Genomic DNA, 13262 nt, shown 5'->3' with positions numbered 1-13262 from the left:
TGATGAGGGGGCAGGGGGGATAGGTTTGTATAAGGAAGTGTAAGAAGGGAATGTGGTTGGTGTGCAGGAAACAGAAGAAGAAGAAGGGGGGTGGGTCTTATGTGCAGTCAAGAAAAACAAGGAACTCAATGCTTTGATAACAGATTCTAGATGATTCGAAAAGGAGTAAAACTTGATAATGCTATCCTTCACTATGATTTGAAAAACCTAGCATATATAGCATTCAATATAGCATATTTGTCAAATGAGCAAATAGCTCACAAAAGTGCTCAATCTAAGAAGCACAACCACTAACAAACCAAGAAGGGGGGATAGGTTTGTGCAAGGAAGTGGAAGAAGGGAGTGTGGTTGGTATGCAGGAAACAGACCAAGAAGAAGGGGGTGTAGCTTGTGCACAGACAATCACACTAAGGAACTCAATGCTCATTTTTTAAATAAACAAACAATTCTTTGATGTTTTGTAAAATGAGCAAATAATTAAATGCTCATTTGTCAAATGAGCAAATAACTCAATACTCATTTGTGAAATTAGCAACTAAGTATTTGCTCATTTAACAAATGAGCAACTAATTACTTGCTCATTTGATAAATGAGCAACTAAATATTTGCTTAATAGCTACAACTATCTCTTTCACTGTCACTGCTTCTGCAACTCATGTTAATGAGCTAAATGCCATTTCTCACCCTCTTTCTTACACTGTACAATCACCACCACCACCAAACTCTCTCTCCTTCCTCCGCCCATGTCCCTGCACCTTACCACCATTACCAACTTATTTTGCTCATCACCACCACAACCTGTCTCACTCTCACTCCCCCGCTGCCGCCTCTGTCCCCTGAACCCTACCACCACCACCATTACCAACTTATTTTGCTCATTTGCTCATTTTTATATTTGCTCTTTTTTTTTGGATTTGCTCATTTTAATTATGTTTTCTCATTATATTTTTTTTATATTATTACAAATATTTAGGTTTGCTCATTTTAAATTTGATTGCAAATTTTCAATCTCTATCAAACCTAAATTATTTGATTTAATTCAAAAAATTTCAAAGAAGTAAATTCAATCAAATGAATAATTGATGCAATTAAACATGCAATTCAATGTGAATAGAACAAACCTTAAAAATCAAAAATTATCATGCAATTAACATGCAATATAATAACTGGAGATTGATGCAATTAAACATGTAATTCAATGAGAACAGAACAAACCTCAATAATCGATAATTATCATGCAATTAACATGTAATTAACGAAAATAATTCGAACTGAACAATTTGAAATCCTCAAATACTAAGCTTAACATGCAATTGAAAAATATTTTGTAAATTTTGATGCTAAGATCACTCATTGGTAAATTTTAATGAAAATCCAACATGAAAACCATAAAATTCGAAATTACTAACAAAAATTAAGAAAAATACATTCAGAGAACACTAAAACTTTTGTTGATTATTTACCTGTATAATCTATGAAGCTTGTTGATTCTTGTTGCTGCTAAAATTTGACAAAAATCAAACTGAATAATGTTGAAATTCTTGAACCTCACTTAAATTGAAGCTCGCAGCAGAGTATATATTTGATATATCGCAACAGTATAGCCGTTAATATTGTTTGATCTTAAGGCTTAGATTTGTCCTCATATATAAGGAGTGTCCTCACATAAAGGGTGGTTCTCACCGGATCCCGATCCTATATATATATACATATACATATACATATATATATATATACATATATATATACATATATATATATATACATATATATATACATATATATATATATACATATATATATACATATATATATACATATATATATACATATATATATATATATATACATATATATATATATATATACATATATATATATATATATACATATATATATATATATATAATAAGAATATGATGTTCGCCGCGCAAATAAGAATATAAGACAATGGTGATAATTTGTATCAGTTATATATATGTATATATACACACAGACACACACACACACACTCACACACACACACACACACACACACACACACATATATATATATATATATATATATATATATATATATATATATATATATATAATCAAAAGATCAAAAGATGATGAAAGAGAGACTTTGTATGGTCTTACTCCTACATCTAGATGGCTTTTACATGATTATGAATTCAGCCTTGCACCTATGTTTCTCACTTTCACCCACCCGTCATTGATGGCCCCATGGCAAGAAATTGGCCGTTCTATCAACGAAGGTGGGATCGCGTTTGACAAAGTCCATGGTGAAAGTATTTGGGAGAAAGCATCCAACGATCCTGAGTTCAATAAGCTTTTCAATACAGGAATGGCTTCGGTTACCAAGACTATATTGGATGCTATTTTGTGTGGGTATAAGGAAGGGTTTAGTAAGCTTCAAGGAACCCTTGTGGATGTTGGTGGTGGTATTGGCCGAGCCGTGGCAAAGATTGTAGAGGCTCACCCGCATATTAAAGGGATCAATTTTGATCTTCCTCATGTTGTAGAAACTGCACCAGTATTTCCTAATGTCACCCATGTTGGTGGCGACATGTTCAAGGAGATCCCTTATGCTGATACCGTCATCATCAAGGTACATTCATAGATATACATAGAGAGAAAATTCAAAAACTTAATTAATCATCTGCTACCGTCTTGTAGAAATTGAATTTCGAGTGATGATAATTAAGTTTGCATTGAAATTGTTGCCCCCTTTCAATTTAATTTACCATGCATAATAATTATTTTATCTGTTACATTATTAATGCAGTCAGTTTTGCACGATTGGGAAGACGAAGATTGCCTTAAGATTCTGAAGAATTGCCAAAAGGCAATATCAAAAACCAAAGGGAAGGTGATTATCGTAGACATAGTTCTATATCCGGAGGATAAAGGGCTTTATGAAGAAACAAAGTTAGGGTGCGATTTATTGATGATGGCAAGTTGTGGTGGCAAAGAGAGGACGCAACATGAATGGAACAAACTATTAAAAGATGCTGGCTTTGCTAGTCACAACATTATCACAATCCCTGCTTTTGTTTCAATTATTGAGGCTTTTCCCCTAGAAAATTAATTAAATTTTTTAGTCATGCCATCTTTAATTTCTCTAAGTTCCTTTGTTACCCCCTATATGGGATATTGGGATATCAATGGTTTTTAGGATATCTATTATTTTAATGTTATCAAATAATTGTGAACCCGATCTATAAGGGACGTAGAATTTTTCTTTTAATATGGTAGATTTTAGGAAAGTTTCATGGTTTTGCTTATTCCTTAAGAGTTGGATTTTACATGTAACCCAAAAAAAAAAAAAAAAAAAAAAAAAGAAAAAAAAAAGGATTGCCCTTATCATGGGCTTATTGGTGTGTGTCACAGAGATTATTAAAGTTTAAAGTTTTGTGATAAAACTTATGAGATAAGGTGAGATACTTATTCGTCCAATCTAATTTGAGAGTGAGGGATAGCTCAAGTGGTTAGAGCTTCTCTCCGGATTACAGAAGATCATGGGATCGATTCTCACCCCGCCTTTGTGGCTCAAAAAAAAAAAAAAAAAAGATCGTTTAGTTTGAGTATAAGTGTAAAGATTGTTTTAGCCAATTACTCCCTCCGCCCCTTTTTATAGTTTCCACTTGGACTTGTAAGTTTGCCAATGTAACACTTTGATCATAAATATCGTTGGTTGCTTATTAGTAAAAAGTATAATAATTGAATATTAATAATCTATTCATCGAGACAAATTAAATAACACCCAGCATGACTATGTTAGTTATGTCTTATATATTAAGTAATTTAGAAGATTCTCTCACATTATGATTAGTGTCAAGATTTCAAATGGGAACTATAAAAAAGGACGGAGAGAGTAGCATATAGGTATGGAACAGACCTGTGCGGGTGTGTTCAATAAATGTGCATGAGTATACTAGTCTCCTCATGGACTAAACTTAGGAAAGCAGAGTTGTTCAATAAGCAAGCCCTGCCTTTAATTTGGCATTCTGCTTAGAGCTCTCAAAAGCGGACCCGAACTGAAAAATTTGTTTGAACCCGATTATGACCCAACCTGTTTAAACCTGAGAAAATGGTGACCCGAACCCGATATGATCTGACCTAAAAACGACCATAGACCCGAGTTAACCTAAGTATTTGAGACCCGAACTCGAACATGACCCGACTTGGAGATGACCGACTTGAATATAACCCGTAAATTATTGATCTGAACCAAGATTGACCCAAATCTATATTAACCCGTCAAAACCCGAATTTAACCCAGCCAAATCTACATTAACCCATCGAAAACCAAATTTAACCCAGCCAAATCTATATTAACCCGTTGAAACTCGAATTTAACCCGACTTGTAACTAACCCGACCCGAATTCAACTCGACTTTCCTAATCCATCTCAAACTCAACCTGACCTGTTATTAACCTAACCTGATTTCAAATCACCTCAAATTCATTTACGACCAACTTATTCATATATAGTTACGTACTCCCTTCTAAATTATTTGTAATAAGAATATGATGTTCGCCGCGCAAATAAGAATATAAGACAATGGTGATAATTTGTATCAGTTATATATATATATATATATATATATATATATATATATATATATATATAACTGATAAAAATTATCACCATTGTCTTATATTCTTATTTGCGCGGCAAACATCATATTCTTATTACAAATAATATATATATATATATGTATGTATGTATGTATGTATGTATGTATGTATGTATGTATGTATGTATGTATGTATGTATGTATGTATGTATATGTATATGTATATGTATATGTGTATGTATATGTATATGTGTATATATACATACACATATACATATACATACATACATACATACATACATACATACATACATACATACATACATACATACATACATATATATATATATATATATATATATATATATAAAGGATCGGGATCCGGTGAGAACCACCCTTTATGTGAGGACACTCCTTATATATGAGGACAAATCTAAGCCTTAGGATCAAACAATATTAATGGCTATACTGCTGCGATATATCAAACATATACTTTGCTGCGAGCTTCAATTTAAGTGAGGTTCAAGAATTTCAACATTATTCAATTTGATTTTTGTCAAATTTTAGCAGCAACAAGAATCAACAAGTTTCATAGATTATACAGGTAAATAATCAACAAAAGTTTTAGTGTTCTCTGAATGTATTTTTCTTAATTTTTGTTAGTAATTTCGAATTTTATGGTTTTAATGTTGGATTTTCATTAAAATTTACCAATGAGTGATCTTAGCATCAAAATTTACAAAATATTTTTCAATTGCATGTTAAGCTTAGTGTTTGAGGATTTCAAATTGTTCAATTCGAATTATTTTCGTTAATTACATGTTAATTGCATGATAATTATCGATTATTGAGGTTTGTTCTGTTCTCATTGAATTACATGTTTAATTGCATCAATCGCCAGTTATTGAATTGCATGTTAATTGCATGATAATTTTCGATTTTTAAGGTTTGTTCTATTCACATTGAATTGCATGTTTAATTGCATCAATTATTCATTTGATTGAATTTACTTTTTTGAAATTTTTTGAATTAAATCAAATATTTTAGGTTTGATAGAGATTGAAAATTTGCAATCAAATTTAAAATGAGCAAACCGTTGAACTGCATGAGACGTGCAAGGCGCGATACATCAGGAGATGTCGTAGACTCTAGCTTTGAAGCTATGTGTGATAAACTCATTGCTTGGCCATGCGAGTGTATGATATCAGCTATGCGGAGTTCCACTGCTGATTTTATCACAAGAGATTGGACGAAACTAAACAGGTGGTTGAATATTTGAGCTTGCCCTTGAAAGAGCTGATCATCACCATCCTCATTATTAAGAATGTGTGTGTTTAAGGTGCTCATTTTCTCTCTCTCTTTCTTACTACTAGTCTTTTGGCTTTTCTATAGCTAGTTGATGTTTAAAATTATGGACAAGTTCTAAGTTATTATAGGACAATTCTGCTAACAAACAACCTTGGACATTATATAGGAGTTCAAGACAAATAAATGTTCACAAGCTATTAAATAGCTTGACCAGTTATTCCTTATAGCCCTTTTAAAGAGAGAATTTTATCAAATACTGTAGGAAAAATTCATGGCAATAATCCGACCTTTAGCTCATTCTTTTTTAGTAATTTGACCTTTCGATTATTATTTAATAATCCGACCTTTGGTGCTCTTTAAATTTTATTGGTCCCATTTGACCAAAAACCGGTAGTAGAGGTAATTTTTTTTTAAAGTTTAATTGACACGTGTCACAATTTGATTTGTCTAAAATTTTTTAAAAAAAACCCACAGCCCTGCCACCACCTTCCCCACCACCCCTGCCACCATTCACGCAGCACCCCCCAGCCCTCTCCTCCTCCCCTTCACGCAACACCCCACAGCCCTGCCACCACCTTCCCCACCACCCCTGCCACCATTCACGCAACACCCTCCAACCCTCTCCTCCTCCCCTTCACGTAGCACCCCCCAAGCCCAGAAATCGGCCGGCATCCAGCTCACCCACCGCCGGCCGAGCCACCCCCAATTACTCCGACCTCCCCTTAACCGTCGCCCCACCCATCCAAACGAACCCTAACCCGCGAAAACCGCAACCAACCTCCACCTTCCCTCACCGCAACCCCTTCCCGACCACCGCAGCCCCGAAACCACCCTTACCATGTTTTCCGGCCCCCATAAACCCTATTCCTCCACCTAACACCACCAAATGGGCTGCTGTGGGGGCATTGAGGGAGCAGGCTGTGCGTGAGGGAGATGCGGGGGCGGGGTTGTTCGGTGCTGGTAGGGCAAGAGCAAGGGGAGAGGGAAGGGGAGGTAGGCAGGCGCGTCTGCTGGAGCAAGTACCGGCGGCAGGGGGCTGGCCTGGCTGGTGGCTGGGCTGGCTCCCTGGTGGCTGGGCTGGCTCCCTGGTGGCTGGCTATTTAATTTTTTTTTTATTTTTATTTTGTTTTTTTTTTTTTTTTGTTATTTTTTTTATTTTTTTTTACCAATCATAGGCCGACACGTGTCATGTAACCTGTTTTAACAGGTTACATGACCGGTTGGAATCAATAAAAATTAAAGACCCCCAAAGGTCGGATTATTAAATAATAATCGAAAGGTTGGATTATTAAAAAAGAATGTGCTAAAGGTCGGATTATTTCCATGAATTTTTCCAATACTTTATGTGTTTTTTTATATGTATTTCTTTCTATAAGTGAAATTTCAAAATAGATACATCACTTTCATTTTAAATTTTTATCTCTTTCATATCACATGAACCATCTTTATTTTTTTCTCTTTATATCTTTATACTTCAAATATTATCTAGGAGTCCGTAAATTAAAAAGTGATGCATTAAAAAAAACAGGGAAAATTTTAGTTATATTGGTCAGGGTAACGTATATGCTTATTTATTTATAGGTAACTATACATGAATTGATGAAGAATATATACTAAAATTAAATTTTAAAATTCAAATTTATTTTATTTTTTAAAAATATTTTAAAAAATATATATTAAAGTGCACGTCTTATATATATAAGGTACATGTCATAAAGGTACAAGGTACATGCCCTGAAGATAAGTACATGACCAAATTTTATATTTCGTATATAGAATGTTTCTAAAAAAATTGTTGATTAAATTTTAAGGTATGTGGCATTTAGCTATAAGATACATACCCAAAAGATCTAAGGTAGAGTAGATGTTTTAAAATTATAAGGCGCTACAGTATATCCTCTTGCACGTATAGTCACCAATCGGTCCATCGCCATTGTTATTTTTTTTGGTGTTCCACCCGATTCACCCTTTGGGCTAGTTGCATTCGGGGATCAGTTATGAATGGTTAGGTTCCAATTCCCTTCCAATTGTTGTTGCAAGGAATCGAATACGGGTCCTCCCTACCATCACCATTGCACCAACAATCAATCGGTTCCATCACCATTGTTATAATTTGACTATTTAGCATTGTAAAATTAAGATATGGCTGCTCATATATATAACTTTGAGTTGCCCATATTTGGCGTTATTGGCATTGTACACTGCCCGCCGTCTGCCTCAACAATCTAGTCGTCCGGCGGCTTTTCCCTATCTCCCCTCATTCCAGCTTTGAACTGAAAGTTATATATGAGCAGCCATTTCTTAATTTGACTATTAATTTGACGATGCAGAATAGTCAGATTAAAAAAATAATACTAGTATAACGATTTGTGTAAAAAATGCGCTGATTCTGAACGCGAACACCCATATTTGGCGATGTACTACAGCCCGTCTGCCTCAACAATCTAGTTGTCTGGCGGCTTATCCTTACCTTCCCTCGTGCCAGCTACATCTTAATTTAACGATGCAGCTAGAATTGTCAAATTTAAACAGCGGCGATATGATGGATCGATAATGACCATATGTGCAAGAGGACATTGGAATAAACGCTAAATCATCATCCATTAACCTTACTTTTTTTTTTCTTCTTATAATTGGGCTGTTTTTATAGACCATTCATATTTTGCTTAATATCTTTTCCCAATAGTGTTAATTCAAGGACTAGCTGGTTTGTAAGAACTTAATGTATAAACTATAAGACCACTATCAGCAGTGAGGAGAAAACAAACCCCTCAATCTTTCTCTACCCACTTTCTCACTCTTCCCATCCAATTCCTCTCATGAGAGGTTTTTCTTACTACACCAATGTTAAAAAAAAAACCCTCATCACTTTATCCTCCACTATTTACTATACCCCACCATAATACACATCACCATTTTTTTATCTTTTTTTTTTTTTTTAATAATGTTTATACTATATATGTAACTTTTCAATACAATTAAAAATATATTTTATTTTATTTTTATAATTACGTTTTAATTATAATGTAATAATTTTATTTTTTAAAAAATTTCCTTTTATTCTATTAATTACGGTTAAAATTTCTTAATACACCATTTACAATGTAATTTTTTATTTAACGTTTTAATTAGAATATAAAAACTAAAGCAAATAACAGCAATTATAGATTCTACGAAAGATGTATTTTTTTAACTTAAACGATAAATTAAAAGCGCATTTTTGAAATGAACACATAAACGACAATACAAATACATCGGATATTAAAAAACAGTTAGGTTACGAACTTAAAAAAAAGCGGTTTGACCTGAAGTAATACACGAACACAGGTATTAAAACCTAAAAACGATACGATTACAAACTACAAATTTGCTTATTCGGCCGTGTTATGACGAAAGTTCTGCCATATGTGCTCTACTAAATCTTGTTTGAGAGACGAATGAATTTCTCTATCACGAAGTGCAATCCTCCTTTGAAAGTACGCGTTGAAATCAATGTTGGGTGGCCGCCCGACGTTGAATTCAAATGGCTCGTTGTTATTCACCGTGGCACTTTTTCTCGGTCCCGGCCGCGCTGCTGTACGTTGTGGTCCATCTTCTTCGTAGTATCGTCTTAAAATATCTGCACGGGTGAAGTTGTGTCGTTCATCCTCGACGATCATGTTGTGCATTATTATACAGGCTTTGATAATGTCACAAAGAATATCTTCGTCGTATGCAAGTGCTGGTTGTCGGAGTATAGCAAACCTGGCTTGTAAAACTCCGAAAGCCCGTTCAACGTCTTTTCGAACTGCTGCTTGTTGATCAGCAAACAACTTGTCTTTTTGAACTTGAGGATGTGTTATACCTTGTATAAAAGTTGGCCATTTCGGGTAAATCCCATCTGCCAAGTAGTAGGTCAACTTATATTGATGTCCGTTAACCCAAAAATTTATTGGTGGTGCACGACCTTGTAAAACATCATCAAACACCGGTGAACGGTAAAGGACATTAAGATCATTACATGAGCCAGGCATTCCAAAGAACGCATGCTAAATCCATAAATCTTGATCAGCAACGACTTCAAGAATGAGGGTTGCAGTTTTGCTACGACCAACATATTGTGCTTTCCAAGCCGTAGGACAATTCTTCCACTCCCAATGCATGTAATCTATACTACCAACCATGCCTGGAAACCCACGCAATTCATTTTGGTGAAGGATTCTCCTTAGATCTTCATCTGTAGGTTTACGTAGATATTCACTTTCAAAATGTGTAATAACCCCCTGACAGAAATGTTGCAATGCATTCCTTGAGGTTGTTTGACCTATACGAAGATATTCATCCACGACATCAGGGGCTACGCCATACGCTAACATTCTTATTGCAGCGGTGCATTTCTGCAACGGTGATAAACCAAGCTTTCCAGCTGCATTCCGACGTTGTTGGAAGAATTGATCCCCTTCAACCACCTTATTCATAATGGGACAGAACAAAGATCTTTGCATACGAAATCTACGGCGGAATTGGTTGTCGTTATACACTGCGTTACTCGCAAAATGATCGTTATATAGTTGCACATGCCCTTTTTCTCTTTCCCTATCCCTTTTAGGCTCCGGGACATTTGCTATATCATTATTAAGCTGGAATTCTTGTGGTGAGTCTTCGGGAATTAAAATATGTGGTAGGTGGTTAGCAACATAATCATCAACTAACCGATCAAATTCAACGTTATTTGAGAAATCAGAAGAACTAGAGCTTGAGGTGGAGGAAATGAAAGACATGTTTTGGCTATGGTTTAATAGTTGGTTTGTTTGGGATTCTGTCCGTTTAGAATAACACATGCATGTATATATAGTCCAAGTGACTATCAATGCATGTGAGTTGCTCTGATTTTGTATGTGAGTAACTTTGAATTGAAATCCATGTATCATTGCAATATCTGCAATGAAATTGATGTGTCATGCATGTATATAAAGTCCACATGACGCTTCAATGCATTCTCTGCAATGAAATTGATGTGTCATTGCACTCTGAATTGCAATTGAAATATTGATGCATGTGGTCTATGACACTTCGACAGTTGATTTGACTCTTCAATGATCTATGTCATTATATCATTACTTGTGTTCAGTTGATATGACTCTTCAACATAAAGTTGTGAAGATTTTATTGGGATGTAAATTTGTCATTAACTAGTACATGTGATTATTATTCAAAACAAATTTAATAAAGTAAATAATTTACTGCATAATTAATAATATATAAAAACAAACATCATTTCACATTACTGTAAATAAAAAGGAGTACATCTTAACATTAATTAAAATAAAAAAGACTACATTGAACATTAATTAAATAAAACATTAGCAAACACATTAAGTTGATTATTATTACATGCTCCTTCTACCGTAGAGTAGTGCACGTAATTCTTCCTTGTAAGCCTCTTCATCGGGAGTTAGGTCCGGTCCCTTTGCCATTAGATCTTGCAGCATTTCATAGTTGAGCCTTCTCTCTTGAATTTCGACTTGTTTTTTGTGAAGCTCTACTTGTTTTTTCTTCCTTCTTTCCCTTTCCATGTCGAAATCCAACTTCTTCAATCGCATTTGTGCCTCAATTTCCCTACCTGCATTATTCTGCTACATTTGCTCATTAATGTTAGAGACTTCAAAAGCCACTCCTTTTCCCTTATTACGCCTAGACTTTGCCTTTTTAACGCCATCAAGTTGAGGAAGACCCCCAGAAATGAAACCGGTATTGGGAACATCATCTTCATCTTCAGTTCTACACCGCTTTTCACTTCCACTACTGTCATCTTCGACAGCATCACCGCAAGCTAATCTTTCCTCTCTTGACAACGCCCATCTCAGTTTTGTCCTCCACTTAGGGTCATTTTTAACCATTTCCCAACCATGGTGACAATTAAAATTATGTGGAGTAGGCTTGGAGGAAATATAGAATAACTTACTCGCATTATGAATGCGGTCTGCTTCGTTGTAACCACTGCCAGTTGCCCTTCCAGCTTCGTCATAGCAAATTCTCCATTGTATTAAATCAGTTGCCATCCTTCTCCAACGGCTTTCCAAACTCCTCAAAGGTCTTGGCGGTAAGATGTGGGGTTTCTCATAATGCGCTTGATCATAAGCCGCAGATATTTTTCGCCATAGCGCAGTTGCTTTTTGGTTTGTACCAACAATTGCATCTTCACTGAATTGAAGATACAAACCAATTAGAGCTTTATCCTCCACAACAGACCACATTCGACTTGCTTTTGTAAGTGGTTGGTTTTGATTCAAAGACACACTCGAGGATGTGGAGAGTATTGAGGAGTGTCTGGAACAGGTTCATCCATTTAATCATCAAATTGAGAATGGGTCCCTTGATAAACAGGAGGTGAATGTGGTTCATAGGTAGTGTTTTCGAATGGAGTTTGATGAGGTGAATTTTGAAAAGAAGTGTTTCCAAGCCTTTGTAAGAAAAGCTGAAATCGAGGATTAGTGACAAAATCATCACCTAAATCAGAGAAATGATTCGAAAAATTAGGGTTGTTAGGATCCATAAGTTGATAAAGTAGTAAAGTAATAAAGCTTTAAACAATAATTAGTAAGAAATTCAAAAATTACTAAAAAATAAATAACTCTATTATATTTTCAGAAAATAAAAATAGCAACAACAACAACAACAATAATAATAATAATAATAACAACAACAACAACAACAACAATAATAATAATAATAATAATAATAATAATAATAATAATAATAACAATAACAATAACAATAACAATAACAATAACAATAACAATAACAATAACAATAACAATAAAAATAACAATAATAATAATAATTATTATTATAATTTTAATTATAATGATAAGTATAATTATTATAACAGTATTTTTTTAAGCAAAACCGTGATTAATAATAATAATAAGAAGAAGAAGAATTGAGGTTTGGGAAATTAGTGAATATAAGAGATTTTTTGGGTTTTTGAAAGTATATCAAAATACATCAAAATGGATGTCTATTTATAGAGGAAAATTTTTTATGGTCGTTGGTGAATTTTTATTTTTTTTTTATATTTTAAACGGCTTTATTTACATTTTTAAATATATTACCGTTGCAAAATGGGTAATTTTCTGATTGGTTGGTTTTCAAGGCAAGGACGCGTGTCGTATCCTTATTCGCTGGGTTGACGCGCGTCAGTTGTTAGCTTTTAATTTTTTTTTGCTGATTTAAGTTCCAAAACAGCGTCGTTTTGGCCTTAGCTTGGGCTAAATGACGCGTTTTGCCAACTTTCTCATAAATACAAGTGGGCTTGCGTCAGTTTATTGCGGGTCCGACTCCATTACTGTTCATCTTTAAAACCCCTCATCTGATGAGCGTTTCCTC

The 13262-nt window shown here is 34.5% G+C and overlaps 4 protein-coding genes across 4 annotated transcripts; 1 reads left to right on the top strand and 3 right to left on the bottom strand.

The window, feature by feature from the left end:
* Nucleotides 1-1950: 1950 nt before the first annotated feature.
* LOC110734638 ((R,S)-reticuline 7-O-methyltransferase-like) lies at nucleotides 1951-3094 on the top strand. The gene is made up of 3 exons (XM_021914794.1): nucleotides 1951-1963; nucleotides 2112-2614; nucleotides 2792-3094. Exons 1-3 carry the CDS (start codon nucleotides 1951-1953, stop codon nucleotides 3092-3094), a joined length of 819 nt encoding a protein of 272 aa, XP_021770486.1.
* Nucleotides 3095-9265: 6171 nt separating this feature from the next.
* Nucleotides 9266-9907, bottom strand: LOC110734636. Its single transcript, XM_021914793.1, has one exon. It carries the CDS (start codon nucleotides 9905-9907, stop codon nucleotides 9266-9268), a length of 642 nt encoding a protein of 213 aa, XP_021770485.1.
* Nucleotides 9908-9922: 15 nt separating this feature from the next.
* LOC110734635 lies at nucleotides 9923-10654 on the bottom strand. Its single transcript, XM_021914792.1, has one exon. It carries the CDS (start codon nucleotides 10652-10654, stop codon nucleotides 9923-9925), a length of 732 nt encoding a protein of 243 aa, XP_021770484.1.
* Nucleotides 10655-11509: 855 nt separating this feature from the next.
* On the bottom strand, nucleotides 11510-12130 carry LOC110734634 (glutathione S-transferase T3-like). The gene has a single exon (XM_021914791.1). The coding sequence runs from the start codon at nucleotides 12128-12130 to the stop codon at nucleotides 11510-11512; it is 621 nt and encodes a 206-aa protein (XP_021770483.1).
* Between the last annotated feature and the right edge of the window lie 1132 nt (nucleotides 12131-13262).

Source organism: Chenopodium quinoa, unplaced genomic scaffold, assembly GCF_001683475.1.
Source record: "Chenopodium quinoa cultivar QQ74 unplaced genomic scaffold, ASM168347v1, whole genome shotgun sequence".
Classification (NCBI taxonomy): domain Eukaryota; kingdom Viridiplantae; phylum Streptophyta; class Magnoliopsida; order Caryophyllales; family Amaranthaceae; genus Chenopodium; species Chenopodium quinoa.
The sequence above is the reverse complement of the archived record's forward strand: the minus strand, read 5'-3'. Positions and strand labels throughout refer to the sequence as shown.

Bases quoted from the DNA above. Each gene is read 5' to 3' on its own strand.
- LOC110734638 (XM_021914794.1), top strand. The intron at 2,615-2,791 runs GTACATTCATAG...TTATTAATGCAG, and splicing joins CTGATACCGTCATCATCAAG to TCAGTTTTGCACGATTGGGA.
- LOC110734635 (XM_021914792.1), bottom strand. From the start codon at position 10,654: ATGTCTTTCATTTCCTCCACCTCAAGCTCTAGTTCTTCTGATTTCTCA.
- LOC110734634 (XM_021914791.1), bottom strand. From the start codon at position 12,130: ATGTGGTCTGTTGTGGAGGATAAAGCTCTAATTGGTTTGTATCTTCAA.
- LOC110734636 (XM_021914793.1), bottom strand. From the start codon at position 9,907: ATGCCTGGCTCATGTAATGATCTTAATGTCCTTTACCGTTCACCGGTG.